Consider the following 25,744-nt stretch of genomic DNA (forward strand, 5'->3'; position numbering starts at 1 on the left):
GTATTGACGGACCGTTCTGATCGGGGGGTGGGGGGGTCTACTGTGACAGAAAGGTCAGTGTTTAGAAAATGATATGCATCTGCTCTATTGGACATCTGCTTTCAGGGACAATGAGAAATAAAAAACAGTGATTTCCCCTGAGCCCCAGGAGGACAGCTAGAAAAAAGCTTTTAATCCAGCTCAGTCTGGTTAGCTTTTTCAGGCAGAAATGAAAATCTTTGTAAATTAATTTTTGCAGGGCCTAGGAGCTTTTCCGGCTTGGTGCGTTTATTACTGGGCTAGAAGGCTAATCGTATCCGAATGCTATATGACTTCTATCCAGATAAATGGCTTCATGCCATTTCTGCTACTTAAAATCATGGCACCGGCAACATTATATTCAGTAGTGAGAGATTCTTTAAGAAAGTTAAATTGAAGACTACTGTGGGGCTTGAAAAAAATCTTGTCCGACGTTAGAAGGTTTCTGAGAATTTTGCCACTCCACACCATACCCTGGTTTTGAAAAATGCTGAGTTACCTGAATGTTTTACTTCCTCGTATTTTGAGACTTGGATCCAGGTGGGAGTCTGGTGGTTAAGTGATTTGGTGGATGATTTCGGGATTAAGCCATTTCTAGATCTACAGGTGGAATTTTCCTTACAGCGCAATGATTTTTGTCAAATACTTACAGATTCGAACCTCTTTACTGAGTCATACTATTAGTATTACTGTCCCACTGACTTAGTCTGAATTTTCACAATTGATTTTTGGTAACCACATGTAGGAAGCTGGCTCTTTATATAGTGGACCAAAAAGAGATTGTTTGAAATGGAGTCTTTGGTTGGCAGTCAGGTTACCTACTGTCCAAGCAAGGAACCTCACTCTAGTCAGGGTAAGTCACACACAATCCAAATTATCCTGTGCCCACCCTCTGGTAGCTTGGCACGGAGCAGTCAGGCTTAATTTAAAAGGAAATGTGTAAAGTATTTGTGCAATAAATCATGCAACAACACACACCACAAAAATACACCACAGAGTGATTAGAAAAATCTATAATAATTATCTGGTTAAATGCAGGTCAAAACGATCAAGGTTTAAGTACACGGTGAAATATTACTTTAGAGACTGATAAAAAGGGTTTTTAATCTTTAAAAAGTGTCTCTTGCAAGCACAAAGTACCTGGTTTGCGTCTAAATTATCCGCAAGGGGCCGCAGAGGAGGGGATGCGTGGAGCGGTGTGCATTGGTTTTTCCGGGCGCACACAGGCGATGCGTCAATATTTTTCCACGCAGTCAGGGCCTTGCGTTGATTTCCGGCGCTAAGGCTTGGATCCTCTTCTGGTTCCTGGGTATTTCGGCTCCCCGAGGACAATGCGAAGAAATGCTGGGCATGCAGGACGAAATCAACAGGAGCTGTGTCGATCCTTTGGGTGATGCGGGGAAATTTTTGTCGCATGGCAGGCGCTGCGTCGATTCTTCTCGCAGGAAGTCAGGCTGCGTTGTTCCGGCTCGGCTATGCGTCAATCCAGTGGGCCATGTATCAAAGATCTGGTTGCAACGCTGGCGCTGCATCAATCTCCTTTCGGGGAGCCGGGCTGGGTTGTTCCGGTTCGGCCTGCAGTGATTTTCTCACCACGATGCCAGCTGTGCGTCGTTTCTGGCAGGCTGTGCGTCGAATTTTCACCGCACCAGGAGTTCTTTGCAGGATGAAGTCTTTTTGGCCCTGAGACTTCAAGGAACAGGAGGCAAGCTCCAACCAGGCCCTTGGAGAGCACTTCTTAGCAGAGCCAGAGGGTAGCGAGGCAGCAGAGCAACAGCAGGACAGCATTCCTTTGCATAAAAGCAGTCAGGTGAGTCCTTTGGGCAGCCAGGCTGTTCCTCTTGGCAGGTTCTGGTTTGGAGTTTCTTCACCAGTGGTGTCTTGTCCAGAAGTGTCTGAGGTGGTAGGGTCATAGGCCCTATTTAAATACCCAAATGTGCCTTTGAAGTGGGGGAAACTTCAAAGAGTGGCTCAGAAGTGCACCAGGTTCCCTTTCCGTTGCATCCTGTATGCTAGGGTCCCAGTAGGGTGTTTGGCAGTCCATTGTGTGTGGGCAAGCCATTGTCCTTTCAAATGTAAGTGTCCGGCCCTCCACCCTCCCAGCCCAGGAAGACCTATTTGTATGCAGATGTGTGCAGTTGTGACTCAGCATCCTGTGTTTGGGGTTGTCTGAGTGAAATGCACAAGGGACCTGTCAACTGAACCTAGCCAGATGTGGATTGTAAGGCCCAGAAGGAATTAAGTGCAGAGAAATGCTCACTTTCTAAAAGTGACATTTCTAAAATAGTAATATAAAATCCAACTTCACCAGTCAGCAGGATTTTGTATTACCATTCTGGCCATACTAAATATGACCTTGTTACTCCTGTCAGATCAGAATCTACCACAATAACAGTATATGAGGGTAGCCATAATGTTAGCTTATGAAAGGAGCAGGCCTCACAGCAGTGTAACATGAATTTAGGAGTTCTACACTACCAGGACATATAAACTACACAGGCATATGTCATGCCTTTTATCTACATAGCACCCTGCTCTATGGGTTACCTAGGACCTACCTTAGGGGTGACTTAAATGTAGTAAAAGGGGAGTTTAAGGCTTGGCAAGTACTTGTAAATGCCAAGTCGAATTGGCAGTGAAACCGCACACACAGGCCTTGCAATGGCAGGCCTGAGGCATGGTTAAGGGGTTACTTAAGTGGGTGGCACAATCAGTGCTGCATGCCCACTAGTAGCATTTAATCTACGGGCCTAGGCACATGTAGTGCACTTTACTGGGGACTTACAAGTAGATTAAATAAGCCAATTGGGTAGGAACCACTGTCACCATGTTTGCAGGGAGAGAGCATATGCACTTTGGCACTGGTTGGCAGTGGTAAAGTGTGCAGAGTCCTAAAACCAGCAAAAACAGTGTTAAAAAAGTAAAGGGAGGCAGGCAAAATGTTAGGGGTGACCACCCTAAGGCTGTCGGGTCTAACAGAGGTACACTGTGCAATGAGTCCATGCAAACCTCAAAGGTATTACAGAGCCATAAATGACACCCAAAATGCTCTCTTTTGCGGTAGTGTGGGCGAGCAGTTAGTCATATCAGAGAGTAGTGCTAAGTATGTATTGCACACACATTGGCAGTGCACCGCACTCAATAAAGAAATCCAACAACAATTTATGAAAAATAATACATACTTTTGTATAAATTTAGATACAAAGATCATTGGATTCAGGTAGGTACTTTTCCAGTTATGAATTTCTACAGCTTTCAAAAGTTGACAGTGTATTTTTCAGAGACGGCAATCAATGTTATCTTATAGAGGAAAACATATATTGCATACAGGTATAGTACAGCGACTTACAGGGCTAGTTTCCTAGCCGTACTCTGAGTATCAATGCTATGGGGGGAAAACATGCACCTCATTTGGGCATTTCACAAATACTCACAGGACCAATCTCCTGGACTTAAGGTAAGTATGGGGCAAGGTCCAAGCCGGCACCTTGGGCAGCACTCGGGCGTCCAGGTGCAGAGATGATTTTCAAGGGACTGGTGCCCACTGTTAGTCAATGGGGATCAGTCTTGTTAAAAAGAGGCTGCAGGGTTCGACTGGGGAGCTAGTCTGGCTCAACCAGCAAGTGGGCTCCCCTCTTGCAAAACTTGAAGGACACCTTAGGTGCTCTTTCCCAAAGGCCAGGTGCAACGGTGCAAAAGTATTGGGTTTTCGTCAACGGGAGCACTTGCACAGTCGAGGAGGGACCTGCAAGCAGAGGCTGCAGGCGATGTTGGTGAGTTAACAGTGAAAGGGGGCTTTGTCTCTGGAGGGCTAGGGGCCCTTTGGCACCGTTGGTCCACTTCAGCTCTATCTAGGCGGCACTGGTGCGTGGTGCTTTATGGTGTTTGGTTTTGGCAGTCTAGAGTCTTCTCATGTCTCTTGCGGTGCCTGCAGGATGCAGGGAAGCAGCGCTGCTGCTCCATGGAAGTTCCCGATTCTTTGTTGAAGGAAGGCAGTACTCCTAGGCTCTTGGAGGCACGACATCTTGCAGGATAAGATGACCGTGGCGCAGTTTGGTACAAACAGCAGACAGGCTGGCAGGGCTGATATCAGGCCAGTTGCTTCTTCCTCAATCTTTGCTTTTGCAACTCTTGAGTGTCCTTCGTAGGTCAGCATGACTCTGAGGTCCTGGTATCAGGGGTTCCCTAAATACTCAATTTAGGAGTTTTAAGGGGGGTGAAGGGTAGTAGCCAATCGGCTACTAATCCCTGGGGTCATTACGCCCCCTAGAGGACCACTTCCTTTGGGGAGTTGGCATCATCCTGTCCCAGAATACTTAATTCCACCACACACAAGATGGTGGAATTCCTAAGGCTGTCTTTGTGTCCATCCTGCAAATGCAACATGCCTCCTGTCTAGCTAATTTTCCTGCCTGTCCAAGTACCAAATGGGTCCTGGGGCATTGGTGTCGGCACCTTCCTTCTGAGGGGAGCTAGATCTGCATACCAAGGGCAGTGGGCTTCTTTGAAGCTCCCCTGCCCTGGAATGCAGATTTGCAGGACATCCTGTTGGGAAGCGTGTGTTAACCTGACCGCCCAAGACCAAAGGCTCTCACCCTTGGGGTCAGAAACTTGTCTGTTGATGGCAGACTGGTGGAAACTAATCAGTCAGCACAACGGCAGTTGGTAGGTTTTCTGGGGTCACTTCTAAGGTGCCCTCTGGGTGCCTATATTAATACATCCATCACTGGAATCGGTGAGGGTTTATTAATACGAGATGTTTGATACCAAACATCCCTAGTTTCAGTGAAGCCATCATGTAGCTGGGGAACTCTTACTGACCAGCGTCCAGCACATGTATTTAAAATACCGGCTTCTCTGTTCACTTAGTATGTCTATGAATCGACAAAGATATATTAGGCGCACATTTGCTCCTGCATGTATGCCCTCACCTGTAATATACTCCACCCTGACTTAGGGCTGTAAGGCCTACTGTAGGCATGACTTGCAAATATTGCAGACAGTGTCAGGGGACATGAGCACACAAGTGCGTGCCATATTGTGTTTTCACTTTTTGCAGCACCTGGTCATGCAGCCTGCTGTGGTAGTCTGAATGAGTTTGGTGCTGGGTCCCTTAGAATGGCACTCTCTGTGCTGCAGCTTTTGGGGGACCCTCTTTAGTACTCCTGCCTTGGGTATCAGAGGCACCATTTACTAGGGACTTACAGCGGTGCTAAAGGCCTGGGCACTTTGGGATCAAGTGACCAGGTGTCTTGTTTTGGGGAAGGAACCCTGCTTCTGGGTACCTGGTTAGCAGGGCCCCAGTGCACTTCGCTCAAGTTGCATTAAAGGCTAGGCAAAAAGTGAGGGAGTTACTGAAATCAAATTCCAGTTTTCTACTCTGCTCATCTAATACGTCTGATGGGTATAGATGTTTAACTCGATACACTCAAAGTGATTTAGGACTATGGACCAACAAGTGGTTTACTAGCCTTGATGAGCTAGTTACGGAGTAAGAACTATCTTGTATCCTTGCATGTTTTTGTAGGGTTATTAGTTCCACAAGGCTGCGTTGTCAGGTTTACTGGACTCTTTCACTTACATAAAACCTTCTAAACTTTGTAAGTGGTATAACAGATTCTATAGCTGTCCACACTGCTTATTGGCATAACTGATAATATTCATGTTTGTTACATGTGCCAAACTCAAGCCAATCTGGTCTTCTGTTTTTGATAGACATATCAACTGTACTAACTATCGGGTCAACAATTACTCCGAAAATGATGCTGCTAGGCTTAGGTGTTCCAGACTGGATCTTTTATACATTAACCCTTGCTAGACTGATGATTGAGAGGAAATGAAAGTCTGACTTTTTCTGCCCATGTATGAGGAATGGTGGCAATCAATGGTTTCAGCATACAAATTGGAACTCCAGATATTCCCTCGTATTTCATCATATATGGGGCACCTTGAAAGATTGTTTTTTTGGCATCTTGATTTACGAGATGGATTTATACTCAAATTATGTATTTGGTTTCAGTATTTGTATTGATTTATATAATGAATGTGTTGCCTTGAGTTATTCAATATTTGTGTTCTGTGTTTTAATCTAATGCATTCACTCTCGATAAAATTAATTAAATATAACAAAATACATTTTTGTGGTGTAGATAATAAAACTCTTGGTCATTGGTATTTACTTTTTTTTTTTAATTATGGTCTTTGAAAAATGGATGTACCTCTATTTTTGTATTAAGTTGATGACAGTAGCTTTAAGGATGATGCTTACTTATACCAACATGGCTCCTAGACTGTGTGAACTTTTAAACAAAGACAGATTTACAGCCTTTAGCATTAATCCAATCTCTTTTATTAATTTAAGAGAAAAAATTGCTTCACTTTTACTTGTAGCACACAGGTCTGGCCTGCTATTTGCACGGTTACATGACTGTATGATGCATATATGGTCCATAAATCTTTTCCCAAACAGTATCTGTACAGTGCCACCAGGTGGCACCATGTGGCCTCTGCTGCGATTCCACTGCCTGTTGTAACACTAGAGTTTAAGGGCCAATCTGCTATGAGTGTCATTTAGGGGTTGTCAGGAGTCACAACTGTGACCTCTCGCTTGCTCCTTGCAACCCCCTAGAACTGTCTTTGTAACCCCCGGCCTTCGAGGTGGCAAAATCAGAGTTTAGAACATGTGACAACTCGCTGTTATGGATGTCTGGGCTACACCCTCATTGTTTTCTGCCTATTTGTTTATTACAATAATAGTGAATGATAGTCTTACTCGTAATACATGTAATAAAAAATGAAGGAGCAGGAACGGGACTTTCAGTGGCAGCTGAGGTAAGTGAAATAACATGTCTTTGAATGTTTGTAGTGCGGTTGAGTGTTCAAGTGTGACAGTGAGTGAGATTGGCAAGTAATGAGTGTGTGAGAATGAGTGCGCATTATAAAGTGATTTCAATTGAGTGAAGAAATGTGACAGACCTTGAGTGTAACTGACTGAGAATAACTGAGTAAGTGACTGGTGGTTGGGATGACTGCAGGTGTACAAATTTAAGTGAGCAAATAACAAAGTGGGGGCAAGTGAGTGAAAACGAATGGCCACTGCAAAATGTTGGAGCTGGCATTCTGGAAGTAACTCTTGGCCTAAATGCTGGACGAGGCTTTTAGCACAGGAATGTGATCTACAATTAGGGGTAATAACCCATAAACCAGGGACTCGGTATAAACAATCACGGTTCATGACCAGGGAACCAAACAGCCGTCCTCTGCCACAGGTCAAGGCTGATCTGTGGCGGAGCGCGGCTGTTTGGTTCCTGGCTCGTTGAGTTCAGTTTCAGTCTTTGATCTCTATCACTGCACAGTAACCGTTTTTGACTTCTACGATATCGTTGATGTTTTCAGGGTAAGCCTTTTTCAACCGTGATAATCAATGGAGAGAAAGGAAGAGTAACAAAATACCTTCTGGGGTCTCCTTCGTACTTGCTGTCCGGATGATGACCCTGCACTGATTAATCTGTTAACGTCAACAGAACTCATAAATGTGGATTGTTTTTTAATGTGGTTAGGAATATCCGATGTACAGCTATCCCATACAACAGTGGTTCCCAAACTTTTTTGATCCCCGGCTCCTTTGACCTATTGGCTGTGTTGGCCACGGCTCCCCGTTATGTTACTTTTTTTGGCGGGTGGGGGAACGTAATCCCAGCCTGTACCTGTACCTACACTATTTACCGTTTGTCTTCTTTATTCTCTCCTTCACGTTGCTGAAAACCATTTATTGGAAACTATTTTTGTTACAGGGATATTATTAATGGTACTTTGGCGCCCTCCGCTGGTCAGAATAATTAATGCAGGGTGTTTTTTTCCAATACCACGAGGAAAAGCTACCGATTCAAAGCACCTCCGAGTGGTTTCCAGACTGTGTGCGGCGCCCCTGGCTAGTTTTGACGGCGCACCAGGGAGCCGCGGCGCACAGTTTGGGAACCACTGCCATACAATAACACACCGTCTCTTCCAGTCACGTGAATATGTTATGTATATTTAGCACGAGTGCACTTTTTTCACCTTGTCACATTGCACTGCACCATGACTGTATAGGAGTACCTTTGATATTATGATATTCTGGTTTTGAAATCATTTTTGGGAATACAAAAATAAAACTGCATTTCATTTTTGGAGGATTTCCTCATGAAAGAGGTTCTAAAACTAAAAAAAGGGGCAGTTGAAGTCAAGGGTTACACTTGTATGTTGGATGGGGTACACCAATGCAAAATGCTGGCCCTGGCATGCTAGTTGTTGTTTTAAACATAAGATTACCCTTCAATCAATCACTTGTAGAGCACAACACTATTACTCTTAGGAGTAAATGGCGCTGAGGTTGCTATGTCTGCGTTGAAAAGCCAGGTTTTGAGTCGGTTTCTGAAGTCTTACATTGAGGGTGCCGTTCAGAGGTGGAGAGGAGGTCATTCCAGGCTTTGGAGGCGATTTAGGAGAATGGACTGTACCTGCTGTGGGTGTGATAGATGCAGGGGACTCTGATGGGGCAAATGAAGATAAGCGCAGGTGTCTTGAGGGAAGATGGAAGTTTGGCCAGTGGTTGATGTAGAACGGTCCCAGTTCGGAGGTTGGCTTTGCAAGTGTGTGTGAGCGTCGTAAACTGGCATCTTTTCTGGACATGGTGCTAGTGGAGTTTCCTGAGGTGAGGAGTAATATGTGTACGCTTGGGGAGGTTCAGTATGAGCCTGGCTGCCATGTTCTGTATTGTCTGGAGTCTTCGGATGAGTTGGGAGGGGATGCCGGTGTAGAGCGTTTTGCCGTAGTCAAGGGGGCTGGTGATGAGGGCTTGTGTGACAATCTCCCTGGGGTTTGCTGGGATCCAGCAGAAGATCTTGCAGAGCATGCAGAAACAGGAGTAGGCGACTGCATTGACTTGTTGTTTCATGGTTAGTTGGCTGTCCAAGATTATACTAAGGTTATGAGCGTGGTCAGTCAGTGTGGGAGTGGGTCAAAGTTCTTATGTCAACCAGCTGTGTTCCCAAGCGGAGGTGTTCTTTCCAAAGGTCAGTACCCCGGTTTTTGTCGGAGTTCCATTTGAGACAGTTGTCTTTCATCCAGTTAGCTACGTTGGTCGTGGCATTGCAGAAGTTGGTTTTGGTCTTAGACGGGTCTTTGGTGAGCAGAGGACAAGCTGGTGGTCGTCTGCATAGGACATGATGTTGAGGCTCTGGCGATGTGCGGGAAGGGTGGAAGGGGTCATTTAGACGTTGAACAGGGTGGGGCTGAATGATAATCCATGGAGCATGCCGCATATGATGATCTTGGGGCGAAGGAGAACGGAGGTAGGTGGACACTCTGGGTGCGTCCTGGGAGGAATGATTTGATCCACTTGAGGGCATGTGGTTGAATTCCAGTGTTGTGGAATCTATTGAGGAAGTGGTGGGCGATGGTGTTGAATACTGTTGATAGGTCGAGGAGAATCAGAGTCACTGTTTATCCTTGGTCGAGGAGGGTTCTGATGTCTGTTGCAGCGATGAGTGAGGTCTTGGTGCTATGTTTGACCCGGAATCCTGATTGTGATGCGCTGAGTAAGTGGTTCCATTATAGGTAGTTGGTGAGCTGTTGGTTGATGGTCTTCTTGAGCTGGGTATGCTAGCAGGGAGATTGCCCGATAGTTTGTCAGGTCGCTGGGGTCGACTGAGGGCTTGCTTAGAAGGGGTCTGATGTCTGCGTGCTTCTTTCCGTCCGGAAAGGATGCGATGGAGATGGAAATGTTGAGGAGGTTGGTTAGTTATGTGCTATATTATGTTGGATCCCAGGATGAAGAGATGGTGGGAGCCGGGGTTGGTGGGTGCCCCGGAATAGATGGAGGACATGATGGCCCTTGGCACTTAGCAATTTTGTGTCATTTTTTGGCTTAAGGGGTTACGCTGACAAAATGGGTGGCCTGCAAAATGAAGTTTTCTTTTATGTATGGAACAGGTACAGCACATTTCAAACCTTTCAGAACCAATTCCTTTTAAAAAAAAAAACAAAAAAACATCAAAGTCTGCTTTGAATTGCACTAGTTGCACGACCCTTTGACTTCCCAATCCGCCCGCCAAAAAAATTCCCAGTTGGAGAACTTCACCTCCCTGAATTCTACCTAGAAGTGGTCAAGCTCACCAGTTGAGTGTGCACAATTCTGCTCACTGCACCATTCCTAATCTTGGTGCATTGACCCAGTGCTGGACTTTTCCTCTTTGGATAAGATCCCAATGTTGACAAGAATGATACCGGAGATTCTGGGTCCATTGGACAAAGCCCCAAGTCTGTATATTCTGGCTATGCTGCGGTTGATCAGGCTTGCTTCTATATCCTTAGGGCTGGATTCCAAGATGAGCACAATGAGGCAGACATAGTGGCTATGACCCTGGTGCTCTGCCTCCATGGGCTTCAGTGTGCAAACAGAAATCTAAGCCTTCCCAGGTGCCGTCTCTTTTCACTTGAATTTCTTTTGACCTAAACACAGATGCTACCCTTCGAGAAGAGAACAACACTGCTCTAGAAACCTTCAAACTTGGAACCATGTATCATGGGAGTTAAACACATTTTAATAATGTTCTTTTGGCAAAGCACTTTTCTAGGACTCTTAATTCACCCGTGTGAGAGTTACTTGGCTGGGCCTCCAGCACAATGTGCGAGGAAATAATCTCCTTCATCACCATACCACTTATACTGTTTTGAATCTGGCCTTGCCGAATTTGAGTGACCTGGACACCTAGCAAGAAGGGAGGCGTCTATTAGTCCTCTGCTCTCAGAGGAAGTTTCTTCACTTAACCTTTGTAACGCCATCTTACAGTGCTCCTCTTCAGTTTAATATGCATCCTTTTGTCCCTGAGATAGCAGCATGGCAGAAGTTTCTGCAACCTGCGATCCACTGATAAATAGATGTTTATCTGCTGTTAACCCACACTTTGTCTTCTTAACCTTTACCAAAAAGTCTGGTAGTCCAAGCTTCTACCTTAAAGAGAAACCCGAATGCCTTTTCCACTGCACCTCCAAGCGGATGCAAACTGCTTTCTGGACCAAACACTCACAGTGATCAGTTTGATATACCACATGAAAATGCCTTTTTATGGATTTGGTCATTGACTGCGTGAATGTTTTTAAACAGATCTTTAATTGTTAATTGATCATCTGGTTTGGATACTTTCCATTGGCATCTTGTGTGCTATCCAAAGCTTGTGGCTATTTGGAGAAACGTCATGCTCATCCTGGATCATACATCAACATGAGCTCTCCGACGCATGTCGAGATGTTAGAGACTGCAGTCCTTGCCCAGTTGAGCAAGCTGGCAATTGAGGTGGAGGCAATTCTGGAGGAGGTTGGTTGGAGAGGTCCGTTTCCTTTACTTTTTAGTCCCGAAGGTTGATTGAGATATAGGACCCTTAATTGATGTGTGCGCTCTGAACTTGTTCATTTGGCAGGATAAGTTCAAGATGCTATCTTTCAGCCAAGTTCTGCTGACCCTGAACAGGGGGATTGTTTGGTGTCCTGGGTGTTCAGGACTTCCATCTCTATATCCTACAGATTTACAAATATTACCTTAGGTTCATGTTGCAACCCCAACACTATCACTTCTCTGTTCAGCTATATAGACTGACGTCCGTGCCACTCAACTATATAGAAGTGGTAATTTTCATAGCACCTCCAATGCACCTAGCTTGCAGCACCTCACTCAAAAGTAAAGGTGATTTGTGGCAGCCTGATGCATGACACCATGACTTCTTAGGGAAGTCCTGATGGAACAGGTCTTACCCGTTTCTCTGAGTTATAAAATTCTCATACGTGCAAAAGACAAACAAGCAGGATTTGGTTCAATACATTTATTGAAGCAACTGCATTCTACGTAAAGTCGATGAATTGAGATTATTAGGAAATTAAAATGCAGCACTGCTATCATTGTGAGGAGAAATGAGAAAGAGATGAAAAGTCCCAACATATTATCATACTAGTGAATCTAAAATCCATAAATGCACTACTGATAATCTACATAAGAGCAATAGCAATGTTAGCCCTAATCTGCCCATATTAGTCTCTGCAAGTACCATCCCCCTATCTGGATAATAAGCAAGGGGGGGTTGCCTGTGGGTCTGCTGGCAGTCCTCCCAGGTGTTTAGAGCGACAAAGCCAAGTCTAGAAGACAACATGGTACAGTATAAGATGGCTGGAATGTTCCCCTCCAACCTGGTTTGTAACACCTTGTTTTTTTAACTAAACATGTTGTTCTGAGAACTGCCCTGACATGATAGTGTCTTTTCTGTGTAGGGTAGATATTGTACTCTTTAAATTAAACTTTTGCTAAAATACTGAAAAGGAATAAATGAAATAAACTAGGTAAAAGAGCACAGGCCACAGGCCTATATCTAAAATAAATGTCCCCATGCAAAGCACTAAAATAACCCCACAACGGGCCTTTCTTCCCAGTCAGAGAATCGCAGATTATCAGGAGATAACTAAGAGGTTTTTAACTTGTGCTTGGATTACAGTTATGATGGTCTTGTATCTCCTTTGTCTCATGGCCTCATGCATTCATTTAGTGCCACATGACAGATGCCACAGAAGGGCCCTTCACTGCTGCTTAGATACCGTGGCTCCAGCCTCAAGTCTCCGGTGCAGATAGTCCTCTCTGTTCATCATAATCTGTATTAAAGGATGGATCCCTCTAATCTTTTGATGGGTCAACCTTTCAGCCACCTTGGAGGCCAAGGCTACCCTTGCCCCACATGCCTTCTCACTGGACTTGAGTGCCTACTTGGGTGACAAGACTATGAAAGGCCCTTGGTCTACAGTGGATCAGTGTCTGCACCTAAATGTGTGGGAGTTGCAGGTTATCAACTTTGCCATGAAAGCGTTTCAGTCTCTGCGAGGATACCAGCATTGTCCATTACATCAACACACAGGGAAGTGTGGGATCACAGACCCTGCTTTGAAAGGCAATTCTTCTATGGTGCTGAGCACTAAACACTGCGCTGGACATTTTCCACACGGCGAGCCAGTTTGCAGGCTCTCTGAATGTGAGTGGGCTTTCTTGTGTGTCTCTGGATGGCCTTTAGTGGAAACTGCACTGCAGATTGGGGTTTCCATTAGTGGATCCATTTGCCATGGACAAGATTTTGTGTCATACATGTCCTTCTCAATGGTTCCTTCGGAGATGCCTTCAGGTTCAACTGATGTCAGGGCATATGCGTGATCCTGCTTCTGTCAAAAACTCCACGGAAGGTGCAGGATGATCAAGCACAGCTGATTTTTATTGCCTCATATAGATTGAGGAGAGAGGTTTATGTCCTTAACAAGATGTACTCAATGTTTTTATTAATGATTTGAACAGATCTCGTGACTGATCATGCTCATATGATGAACCCTCAGACTCATGCCTCTGTTGCTCTTTTCTGGTATGCTGCTTGCACAGACTGAAAATTCAGTGTTTGTCATTCTTAATGCGGTGTATGGTTTATTGTGTATTAGAAAGATTGTAGAAAAAGGTTACAGTACTGGAGAGACAGTGCCAGTTTGTTTCACACTTCTAAAGATTATGGGGCGTGCATCTGGGAGTTCCTCATTCAAATTAACTTGGAATACCATGCTTTCAAAATTCTGCCTGGTCTGCCTTTAACTGCAGTAAAGTCTGTTTATGGGTCCAGTTCAATTTTCAAAATGCATCTTAAATAGTGGCATAAGAAAATCTGTAGTCTTAAGGGCACTTTCTGCAACAGTATTTGGATGAGAATTTTTGAAACTGTGCTAATGCAAAGAGTTAGGTAAGAAAATGTGTTTCTTAATAATTTGGTTGGTATCTCAGCGAGTACACTTGATTTGTTAAGACTTGGATATTAGAATTGTTCACCCTGGACCTCAATCGATGCTTTTGTGATATAAACAAGAATATATTTTACTATGTGATCAAGTGAAAAACCAATTGGAAATAAAAGAACCCTTTTTAACGCCTGTGCCTTTATGCATCAAAGTGCAGTCAGGTTAAGATATCCTAACTGGCGCAAAATCTATAATTCTATTTGGAAAGTGAGTGCCCTAGCAGTCGAGACCTAATAGTAAATTGTAAGCTCCCAGTTAATAATTGTGGTGACCCAGAGTTTCTGGCTCCTAGATATCTTAACTATTTTGATATTGTAATTGATTTGTCCTGTTGCGGTATAGTGTTGATATTTATTGAATATAGAACTTTTTATTTACATGTGTTTATAAAAATGGTACTTTGAGAATTCTGCTGTACAAGTAAGTTTTGACTGGATTTAATATTTCCTATTTGTATATCTTATTAGACCATTTTTGGCGAACTAATTTCCTTGGAAAGTAATAGTGATGTTATGGGCTTGGCGTTGTTTGTGCTAAATCGTTTGCTTTGGAATCCAGACATAGCAGCAGAGTACAGACACCCTACTGTTCCCCACCTATACAGAGATGGTATGTATCTGTTTGTCTTTATTTTTATTGTAAACGTGTTTATGAAAGGTTCATTCATTACATAAGTGTGAACTTTACAATTGTGCGTGCTTTATTTTAGGTCACGAGGATGCCTTATCAAAGTTCACACTGAAAAAGCTGCTCTTGCTGGTTTTCTTTCTTGATCATGCTAAACAGAGTCGTCTCATTGATCACGATCCTTGCTTGTTCTGTAAAGATTCAGATTTTAAGGTATAGCAAAACAATGGTGAAATAAAATCAAAATATGTACATGTTTTAAATTACTCCTTCATAATAAATGTAATACATTAATACCATTTGGAAAGTGCAAAACACCTTTTAGACATTTTCGCTAATTTTGGGATGTGTAATTGTTTCTGTAGTAGTACGCAGGATTTCTAGTATTCTGCTAAGCTTTGTCCAAGGAATGCTAGTTTTTTTTTTCCTTAAAGAGAACTGTGTCTGTAAAATATTCAAAAACGTTTTACAATTAATTTTCAAGTAGGTTGTTACTTTTGTCATGTGTTTGTTTTTTATTTATAATTTTTCTGGCACATTGTAGATGCCAGCTGTATAGGTTTTAACAGCATTAGGTATAAAAAATACAGACATATATAAAGACCTATTTCTAAATAGCATGGCAAATTATTTTGGGGTGCCAATGTCGCACTGACATATTTACATCACAAATGCCTGTAAGTGTACAGATAAGTTTATATTTTTATTAACCTTTTGCAGTGGCAAGCTAGTCTTTCTTTTGATAACACAAAACCAAAAGATGTACAATATTACATTTTCAAAAGCAGCCTAGCTGAAATGCACCAACGTGCTGTACAGGGTCATATGTAATAAAACAGTAATCAGTGATTATAGCTCATTTCTGATAGTAGATGTGGTCTGTTCCTGCAATGTGATGTAATATTCTATAGATAGGCAGGGTCTCTTCTCTTTCCTAAATTGGAGCAGGATTGCAGCTGTTGTGAAAGATAGGGGAATGCCCCTGGATGTGGTCATATTTCTTTAGGCCTTTCATAAGCATGCTGCAGATAGCTTTAGGGGAGAACACTGTTTCACTTTCTTTAGTGTATAGGATGCTAGACCCAGCCTGTCTTGGTTTTGTTGGTGATGTGCTACCTGAGTGAGTGAGTCAATTGGCACTGCATGAAAATTTAGTTATTTTATCGGTTTTCTACCCCGATGTCAAATTTACATTAATGCCAAGAGATGAATGTTGAAAAGCCTTATGAATTATTAACATGAGACAGAAGGTTTAGGACTGTACTGAGGAGAATGGGAAGTAGAATGTGAGGAGCTTGTTGAGTTGAATGGCTCTTGCTTGCCTAGGTTGCAGGGCCAGGAATTGCACATGACTGTGGGGCCTCCTCCCTGTTTTCAAATATAAACGCCAGAGGCTGTATTTTGTGGGAACAAGGACGTCTGGGACATTAGCATATGCCTTGTTTCTGTGGTAAAGAGTGCATCAACTTTGTTTTAAGTGATGAGTTCTGCGATGTCTGGAGTATTAAGTACTGCAGGATGTGTGTTAATGATTGAGTTGGAGTGTGTGTTAAGCAGTTTGAGAATGTGTTGTGGTTAATGGCATGTGAATAAGGTCGGGCCTCTATTTTATGCAAAGTGATTGTGTAATCTGAAATCTTGCCTTTTAAGTGCTTGCTGAGGTTGCATTGGGGCTGGAATTCTGGCCCAAACAGTAGAAACCAAGGTCTTTGTGGCCCTTAGCTGGGCAATGAACAGCTGGCGGGGTACTCTGAAGGGTTGTCCTAAGTAGTGGTGGAGGCAAAATGTCTCAAGTTGGAACCGGTTATGTTCCTTTCTGTAGAGGTGGAAGCTGGGACCTGCATTGATTTCAATTATGGTACAGCAGTGCTAGAGATTGCAATTATGTCACTTCCTTTAGGGATGGATTTAGATGAATGTGGTTTGTTTGCCTGGACTCCTATTTTGAAGACTGTTTTGGTTGGACATTAGCTATCTTTGCCTGTGAAGGCAGCTACTGGAATCCGTAGTGATGTCACTTCCTTTAGAAATGGATGCTGGAGAATCTAACACATCACTAAATCTTAATGGCTTCTGCCTAGTCTCCTCCTTCTGTCTTGTTTCTCTGCTGTTGTAGTCACTATGAAGGTAATGGAGTATGTAGAGGGGTATTTTTTTTTTTTTTTTTTGTGCAATTGCGGCATGCCTCCATGAAGGGTAAGTAGCTTAAGACTAGCAGGAACATGCAGTTGCTGGTGAGGGTTTTGCTCCCATACATGTACTCTTCTCCAGATGTCTCCCTCATTTGTCATTCCATGTGGGATCTCTTTTGTGTTATAAATGCCTATTCCCCTTCTTGTTAGGTGTTTGGTCCCGTAATGAAGTGTCCACAATGGCCATCTTCCTCACAATTGTTATTCACTTAGCATATGCACACCCCTAGTGACCTTAGCTCCGGGACTCAGGAACCACTCTAAAAATTATTCTTGCCTACTGAAGGTGTTTTAACTTCCAACTGAATGTGTGATTAACAGTGGGTCCACTCCACTCTACGCCACTGTGCCCCATGTCACTCAACTCCCTGCATCTCTAATCTGTCCTACTCTACTTGATGCCACTTTACTCTAGCCCGCTCCACTCTACTCCACTGTACATCACTCCCCTCCAGGCCATACCACACTATCCACTTCCAATCTATGGCACTTTACTGTACGTCACTCTCTGCTCCTCTGTGCCTCTCCACTTTTCTCCCCCACACCACTATCGTTTAGCCATGCTGAACAGCAGCCACACTGCTGTACAGTATGGCTAAAATACATTGACAAAGCCCCTAGCTCTCACATAGGGCGACCTATTAGCTTTGCCATTGCTTGTTTCCTCCCATTAAAAGTTAATTATTACCTTGATACTGCTCCTACCACAAAACCTCTTCCACTGTGGATCATACCAGATTTCAGCTTTTTTGCATCCTGTTGTATGCTGCAGTCTCACCTAAATATTAGTAGTGATGCCTTTCTTGGGTCTTATTGGGGAATCCAGTTTTTTGGGAGTCCTTTGCTAGCATAGGAGTTGGTGACCGAAAACCAAATTATCACTGTTGCTGTAGCTACTGGATCATATCAAAGTGCCTAAATTAGAGCCAGTAGGCAAAATGGTTACTTGCAATGAGAAAACATATTTAATGCTTAGATTTGTGTTTCCTGTTTACTACAGATAAGGCCTAAATGTACAAAGCTGGATGTACCGATGAATTGACTGTATCCTTCTCCTTGTTTTAATTCGCAATATTTTCTGTAAATTTAAAGGCTGCACATGACAAATAATCATTGGTACATTAAATTGTGCAATATAATTTGGCCTGGTGTGAAACTAGTTATCTCTCCGTATGCGTGATGATGATATCTCATAATGACACTGAGTTTAGTTCCTTTGCTTTCTATAATTTGGCTGTTTCACTTACGTTGGTAACTGCACTGATGAAAGATGAGAGCATTTTCCCCATTCTATAGAGCTACAAACAAGGAAACATGATTTGTGCATTTTCTTTTTGTTTGTTTTCATTTATATTTTTTGTATGGAGGCTGAAAACATTCACATTTAAAACTATCAAACCTTTCTCGTTTCACTTTTATTTGTCTATATGGCAACTTCTTTGGATTTACTGAAAGTGCTTTAGATCTTCTGCTTTAACTACCAGAAATTCCATGGAAATTGAGTTGGGCTCACTTTTTGAATCTATGTAAGTTGGGAAGTAATCATTATCTGAGGAATTACTAGCTTTCTGTAGAAGATTCATATCCAGGATTTTCGGAACATATTGCGGAGACTGTATCAGAGGTAATTCGAAAGTTTTATTGAACATGGATATGCATCATATTGTCTTGCTGCTAGGTTTAATACCCAATCAACAACTCAACCGTGGCAGGAATTGCACCAGTGAATTGTCAAAAAATGCAATTCCTTATTACATAAGCTGGACATATGACTCATGGTATGCAGATCCATCTTTTGTTTGCTCTGAAAATGCAGGTCATGGTAGCATACTTTTCCCAGTAAGGAATAGCAATATGAATGTCAGGCTGCATAAAAATCTGTTATCTGATTCCAGAGCACTTCCCCTACTATGAGTAGGGCAATATAGTCGCTTGTCTTAGAAGGTTGCCACAACTTGGGATTGCAAGGGCAAGTCAGTGATGTCTGATACTTTTACAAGTGTCTACATCATGAATGTTCATGTCAGAGCTTTGAATGCGGTCTTGCCACTTTTGTAACTCTGCCTTCGTTTTTTCATTCATTGATATATGCCAGTCTACTGACGAAGACCGTGTTAGAGAAAATATGCTAATTTTTCAGAAATGCACATGCAACTCTCCCCATCATAAAGGTTGGTTGAAGCCTACTTGTGTAACCCTCATGCTACAGATTATCTAAAATGGCTTTTTGAAGCTATAAAGGATATTGAAGATATCAAAAATGAAGAGCCAGATTTAGTGCTGAGTAATTTATTATTTCCACATTTGCTTCTGGTGTGTCCCTTTTTGAAGGAAGTTTAGAGAACAGTAGTTTTCAGTTTTTAGAACAACAACAAATTGTTGCTTGTTTTTCCCTGCAGACAAGTAAAGATGTTCTACTTGCCATTTCAAGAGATTTCCTAAGTGGAGAAGGTGATCTCTCACGCCATCTCAGCTACCTTGGCCTTCCCGTTAGCCATGTTCAGATGCCACTGGATGAGTTTGACTTTGCTGTAACTAATTTAGCAGTCGACTTACAATGTGGAGTACGTCTTGTGTAAGTATATGTTAGTTTTTGTATTCACTATTTTTCTGTGGCTGCAATACGAAGAAATTTTAATGTGATTTTTGTCATCAGGAGAGCAATGGAACTTCTCACACAGAATTGGACTCTTTCAAAAAAGCTTAGAGTACCTGCAATTAGTCGACTTCAGAAGATGCACAATGTTGAAGTAGTACTGCATGTTTTGAAGGAACGAAACGTCCAACTAACCGATGAACACGGTAAAAAGTGTTTTGCAAATATGTTGTGCGGTGCTTTTTTATTTTAGAGTTTGCAGCTTTTTTACCATATGTTATGTTTAATCTGTAGGTACTGCTATTGATTCCAGGGACATAGTAGATCGTCATAGAGAACGAACCTTAGCACTTCTTTGGAGAATTGTTTCTGCTTTCCAGGTATTTAAATTTGACTTTGTTTATTCTTTGTGCTTTGAGCAGTGTATTATCTTATGTTCCTCTTTTTCGTATAATGTTGAGAACATCTGAATATAAAAGGGCTACTATGTAGAGCAATTACAGGCCACAAAAACAGAGATAAACAGTACAAAATTCACTTGGATCTTTTTGGGACTAAACATTTATCTTTCTGCAAATTTCATGAAATGGGGGAGGGGGGTAAGGGAGTATTCAATTAAAAAACATTTAAATGAATTGGACCAATGGCTTGAACTGTAATCGTCAAGATTAGTTGCTTAAAAGCTGGCCCTTTATCGTTTCTGTTTAACTATGTTATAAATCTATTGTTACAGCAGCCTAATTATTTTATTTTCAATATAAATATCCATTACTTCGTTTTTGTATTATGTTTCTTCCTCATTAATTTGTTTTTATATCTTATGTTTGGAATGATTCTGATTTATTTTTATGAAATGCACCAAAATCGAACCACTATGTAGTTGTACCTATAACATTCTTTTTTTTAATGTGATGCTCCCTGCTTCTTATTTCAGCATACATATTCTCCTCTTTCACTACAATTTTACTAAAAAGCCTTTTTTTTTTTTATTTAAATTTTTTAAACAATGCACGCTTGGAATTTCGGGTGCACCACATAGGACTCAATTTTCTCCCAGTGAAATAAAAAAATTAAAAATTTACTTTTTTTTAATATCAGTTGGTATTTGTAACTTCCTCAAAAAATAAACTGTATTTTCCCATCTCTACAGTAAACAGAAGGAACACTACCAGCTCTAATTATGAATATCTATACGTTCAGATGAGTGTTTAGCAAAGTGTTTCATTTCTCTCATAATCATTTAAGCAACACAAAACACCTTCCATCCTTAACTAGTCGTTCAAATGGAAAATAATTGTTTTACAATATATCTCTTCGACTAGGACAGAAAGTACATAAGATCCCAAGTTTATTTTGAAGTTGTAAGAACTTGTTTAACTATTTTTGATAGTTCATGTAAACTTAGTCTCTTTTTCATTGAACTAAGAAAAGTCATTCAGGTCGCTTCATTCATTTTTACTATGAAAATTAATTTTAATGTTTTCGAATTGCAGAAGAGGACAAGTTTTTCTACTAATGTCAACTTGGATTTCAGTCTTCTCTAGCTTTCAGATCTGTTGGCTTCTATGTTATAGAGCTGTTCAACTGTTTTTTTTTTTTTGTTTGTTTTTTTTTCCAGCATTTTCTTATAACTATTTACTCATTTCTGTATTTTGACCTGCAGACAAAGTCTGGTGTTGTGTTTGTTGAATATATAGAAGCCATATTGTTGACAAAAGAAATAGGTTTCACAGACGAGACCTACTGGCTTTGCCCGCCAATACTTGTTGATTTTAAGCTCCTTGAATACTGGTCTCATAGTTTCGCTGATGCTTGCCTGTCATGCTTTCAGTGCATGGGCGTGACCATTCCATGCATTACTACTTTATTTCTCACTCCTATACAGCTAGATTGCTCAACAATTAGTTTTACTGTTGGGAGAACATATAGGACTTTCTCACTTGTATGCACAGGGCTGCCAAAATGCTTGCATCACTGTCCTTCTCTTACCCCCCCCTCCCCCCCCTCTCAAAATCCCAGTAATCCTGAGCAGAACATTATGAGAATTGACTTGTGTAGTCAGCAGGCAGATTGTTCTCATCAGAGCCAGAGGAAGATAATGAGATGTTAAAATGTTTTACATCAGGAGTTTCGGGCACCATAGGATCCTAATGTGAAATACAGCCCTGAAAAAATGGTTTGGATTTATGTCTGTTCCGACAATGTGCTCCTTAAGCCTAATTCCTCTGTCTTTAACGAAATCCAGAACCAGGCATCCTGCTGCATCTGTTAAAGACCAACTCCTTTTCAAGTGTAGGAAGTACAGTTTTGGACTCTCTACAGCTTCTTCTTCACAAAATATGGTTCCTGTCTTAATTTGTTCCCATTAGAACAGATAATCAAACCAATAAGGTTCTCGGGCTCCTCTAAGGGGATCTCTCGAATGTCAAGTCTTGGCTCACAATTCAGTAACATCTAGACAGTCATGGTCTACCCCGTTATCTGCATCATTTTCTATAATTGGCAAAACAGGATTTATTGCATTGCAGCGCTTTGAAGATACATTTGCTGTGTCCAAAATCACATGTTCATATTTAGTAAGCCTGCTGTTTGTCATGTGCTGAGTTCGAGTACAGGTGAACAAGATTTGAACTGAATGTGGAGCCATTCAAATAGGCAAGTAACTCATAACAATCCCCTTGCACTGTTGGAAGCTAACAACCACTGCAACCACAGCCTTGAGCCATCAGGAACTGCTGTCACTACTGGATCAATTATAGCAGAGAAATAAGCATCTGGCCATACAGCTTCACCAACAGTCTGTGTCAACAAATTCAATGTGTACCCTTCTCTCTCCTGATCTTAGATGTCGTAATCAGGCATTCTTAGGGCTCGTGAGTGGCAAAGTGTCTTTCTGAGCTCTAGGAAGGCACTCGTTCATTTATTATCAGAGGATAGCGAATCCGGCACATTGTTGTGAGCAAGTCTCTGTAAACGCTTTGCCATTAGGGAAAAGTGAGGAATCTACTGACAACAGTAGCCCACCATTCCAAAGAACATCCTGCCTTCTCTCTGTCTCTTTGGGGTGGTTCATTCTCAGAATTGTAGAGATTCATTTATGGAGCACTTTCATAATTCTTTTCTCACGGTCATGTTCCAAAAAGGGAAATTCCTTCTGACAGTACTGTAGCTTCGTTGGGGACACCTTGTGTCCATTCTCTGCCAGGTGTTTCAGTTGACCAATCTTGTTGTGTTTACAAGCTTGTGTTATTGATGCCACTAAAAGTTTGTCTGTGTCTTGAACCGGAATAGAGATGCAGGACTGCTACAAGGTCTCCAGATTTTGCTTCAGTATCTTCTGAAGATTGAGGGTCTTGCTGTATAACTCTATGGGACTCCGCACCACACCAGAGTTTTTCCTAATAATCTAGGCAAAAAGGAACTGACTAGTCGCATGCAGAGGAATGGGAATGAATGCTGGACACAGATCAATTACAGAGAACCTCTCTGAGTTGCATAGATTTTTTTTTTTTTTAAATATCACTGCAGCATTTGGTACCACAGGCCAACATGGGACAAGGATTTGATTCACCTTTCTTAGGTCCGGAACTATCCTCAACTTTTTATTTGGTTTCAGCAAAACCATCACAGGAGAGTTGCAGGGACTCCCTAGTATTTCTTTCAAGATGCCTTGCTCTAGCATTGATTCAATCAAAGGTGTAAATTCAGCCAGCACCTCAGGTGTGAGGTTGTATTGGGGATTCTCTGCATTAGACTTTATTGTGATACTCACTGTTGACATGCTTAATCAGACAATTGTCCCTGCCAGACTTCCTCTTTCACTGAATCTTTTTAGTCGGGAGCTAAGTCCTGTCGTGTTAGCTGTTTCTCATGATTTTAATTTAAAGTCTGCATCCCCATCGTGTTTATGGAGTTCCACATCATCAGTGTGCCATACCTCGCACAGTTTTAAGTGTACAGAAAATTACTGCCCAACAAATTGTTTGAACTTGTGTGTCATATTACAAATTAGTGGTCTTCGAGTGGGCCTGTTTTTACCAAGATGTTAGCTGAAACAGGGTTCATACTTAAAGATGCCTACAGCTTGCACTTGTTTTCATGAGAGGGGTCACTTTGGGACCTCTATTGTTCGGACGATAGCGCAGGTAGCTCTAGTATTGAGTAAAAATGATATGGGCTGCCATTTACCTCTCCATGTTCATATGGTCCACTCTAGTCTACCTTTAGAACTGCACCAAGTATGCAGTCCTCCTTTCCCTCTCAGGCACAATAATTGTGATTGGTGCTATACCACGTTAATTATCAATTGCTGCATAGGGGAACCAGAGCATTTAGGTTCTTGACATACAGGTCTAACACAAAGGGGTGTAATGCTGTTTGCTGGACTCTGCCTTCATTTTGCCACAGTCTTCTTTATTAACTTGCTGGAATTTCGTTTTCATCCCAGGTTATTTCTGAACTTGACCACTGAACAGACACTGCACAACTATTTTTAGGGCTCTGAAGTTCTAGATTGCTTAGACGAGAGCCTTCAGAGCATCCCACACAGTTTGTCACATGGTTTGTAAACAGTTAATCATTCATCCAATGCTTCCGCCACTAAGAGCCCTACTACAAAGTGGGCTGCGTCCTTTGTTGTGAAGGGTTATGCTATTAGGGGCTGCCTGCGACCGTGCTAGACCTCAAGTGTTCTGATGCTTCCCAGTTAGATTCACACTGGCTACAGATTATCATCCAGGAGAGCCTTTAAACAGATAACGCACAGAGTAGTACTTTGAGCTAATCCATATGATTGCTTGCGCACTATGTATTGAGTATTATTTCATAGCTGATGTCGAGGGTTGGGCATATCTGCCTTATAAACACTGTTTTGCCTAGTCCCATGGATATTAAATTAGGTGTCTCCGTCTCTGTGCAGTGAAGTGTTCACCAGTTACTTGGTCTGTTTGCTAATGGGGTCTTGGAATTACTAATGTGGATAATGTGTATGAATGCCTAATAAACTTCATATAATTTAGGAAAAAGCGAGTTTTAAAGGAGAAAGTAAATTGGTTAATCTAGTGATTTGTACTCCCAATGCCTTTTTTCTCTGAGCATTGTCTCCGTCTTCCCTTTTCCTTTAGTGTCACGAGTCTGATAGAATGGGGTTTACTGGGCTAAGGTTACGATCGTAGCTAGTCCGAGTAATATTGTGTTGTGTTACAGTACTAAAGACAATAGCGTCAGGAGTACCCTAATTAAGTTTTATAGTAAAATGGCGATTTCAGATCATTACAGTTGGTTCCTGTAGTTAATTTTTTTTTGGTTCCTGCATGGCAAACCAGTCCTTTTATGCTAAAAGGTTACCTTCTTTCTACACAGGTGGATGTTTTGCTCAATGTGGAGGAAGTAAAAGAAGAAATTACCTTTTTAAAGCAATCCTGGATTTTGCAGAAAAAAATTGGTGCCCTGAGATTGTTTTCTAATTTACCAAATCTAAAGCGAGCAAGCAGCGGTAACTTTTCATCTTTGAAGTATTCTGAAAATGTTGGATTGCTGATGGAGTGGGTCAATGCAACTTGTGCCTTCTACAATACGAAAGTAAGTACATTGCATCTCAATTCTAAGACTTTTCTGTTTCTCCCAGTTACTGTGGCATCATAATTTGTTGGTATTTATAATCTGCATAAACCCTGTACTTCTGCTACGGTTTGAAGTATGCTATATTAGCAGGTTCCTTAAATTCAGCTGTCCTCAGCAGCTGAATCCAAGTAAGACAGGTGTGCTTTTCTTGGCCCCTGCTGTATGGCATAAGGACTGTTTTAGGATCCATCCCTCCTTCTGTGACATCAATTAGAGTGGTAGTCAAATCCAAAGTCTTTAAAGTAGTTCCCCTCGCTGCAGCGACAGAGCTTTTATTATTATAGCGCTACTAACTTGGACTGGCAGTTCATTGTATGCTGGCATCTTATATTAATTACATGTTCAGAACAAATTCACAATCGTGCTGTCTTGACCAAATGTCAATGTCTACACGTTTCGGCTAACACCTTCAACTGTATATATATATATTACAGAAAAAATATTACAGAAACATTATAGGACTGGAGTGGTAAACGAGGATGACACTGTGTCAATCCTATGCTTAAAGATTTTGCTGTACAAATGGCAAAAGACTTTGTCACTATCTAGCTCGGTGTGGATAGCACTGTGCTGATCCAATGCTTAAAAACTTTGCTAGATAAACAGACATTTGAGGTGAGCAAATCTAGAGTGTCGCTGGTGTTGCAGGCTGCTCCTTACTAGAGCTGCTCTCCACCTAAATTTGGGAACTTCCCAGGGTTCTCCTTTGTTTTTTGTGTATATATATTGTTGGGAGTGCGCTTTCACATGAGGACAACTTCGTTTTTGATAATTAACCGGCCTGTCCAGCCAGGAAGGCAGCACCACTGCACATCGAAGCAGGTCTGTGTGACTAAAAATG

The 25,744-nt window shown here is 41.9% G+C and overlaps 1 protein-coding gene across 1 annotated transcript in view; it reads left to right on the forward strand.

The window, feature by feature from the left end:
• The window catches only part of ASPM (assembly factor for spindle microtubules), a 269,329-nt gene that overhangs the window by 67,920 nt on the left and 175,665 nt on the right, over positions 1-25,744 (forward strand). Inside the window, exons 9-14 of the mRNA XM_069232128.1 lie at positions 14,334-14,475; positions 14,576-14,706; positions 19,085-19,260; positions 19,342-19,487; positions 19,576-19,661; positions 24,643-24,861. Coding sequence (XP_069088229.1) covers positions 14,334-14,475; positions 14,576-14,706; positions 19,085-19,260; positions 19,342-19,487; positions 19,576-19,661; positions 24,643-24,861 — 900 coding nt within the window. The remainder of the gene's footprint in view (positions 1-14,333; positions 14,476-14,575; positions 14,707-19,084; positions 19,261-19,341; positions 19,488-19,575; positions 19,662-24,642; positions 24,862-25,744) is intronic.

This window comes from Pleurodeles waltl, chromosome 4_2 (genome assembly GCF_031143425.1).
Source record: "Pleurodeles waltl isolate 20211129_DDA chromosome 4_2, aPleWal1.hap1.20221129, whole genome shotgun sequence".
Classification (NCBI taxonomy): Eukaryota; Metazoa; Chordata; class Amphibia; order Caudata; family Salamandridae; genus Pleurodeles; species Pleurodeles waltl.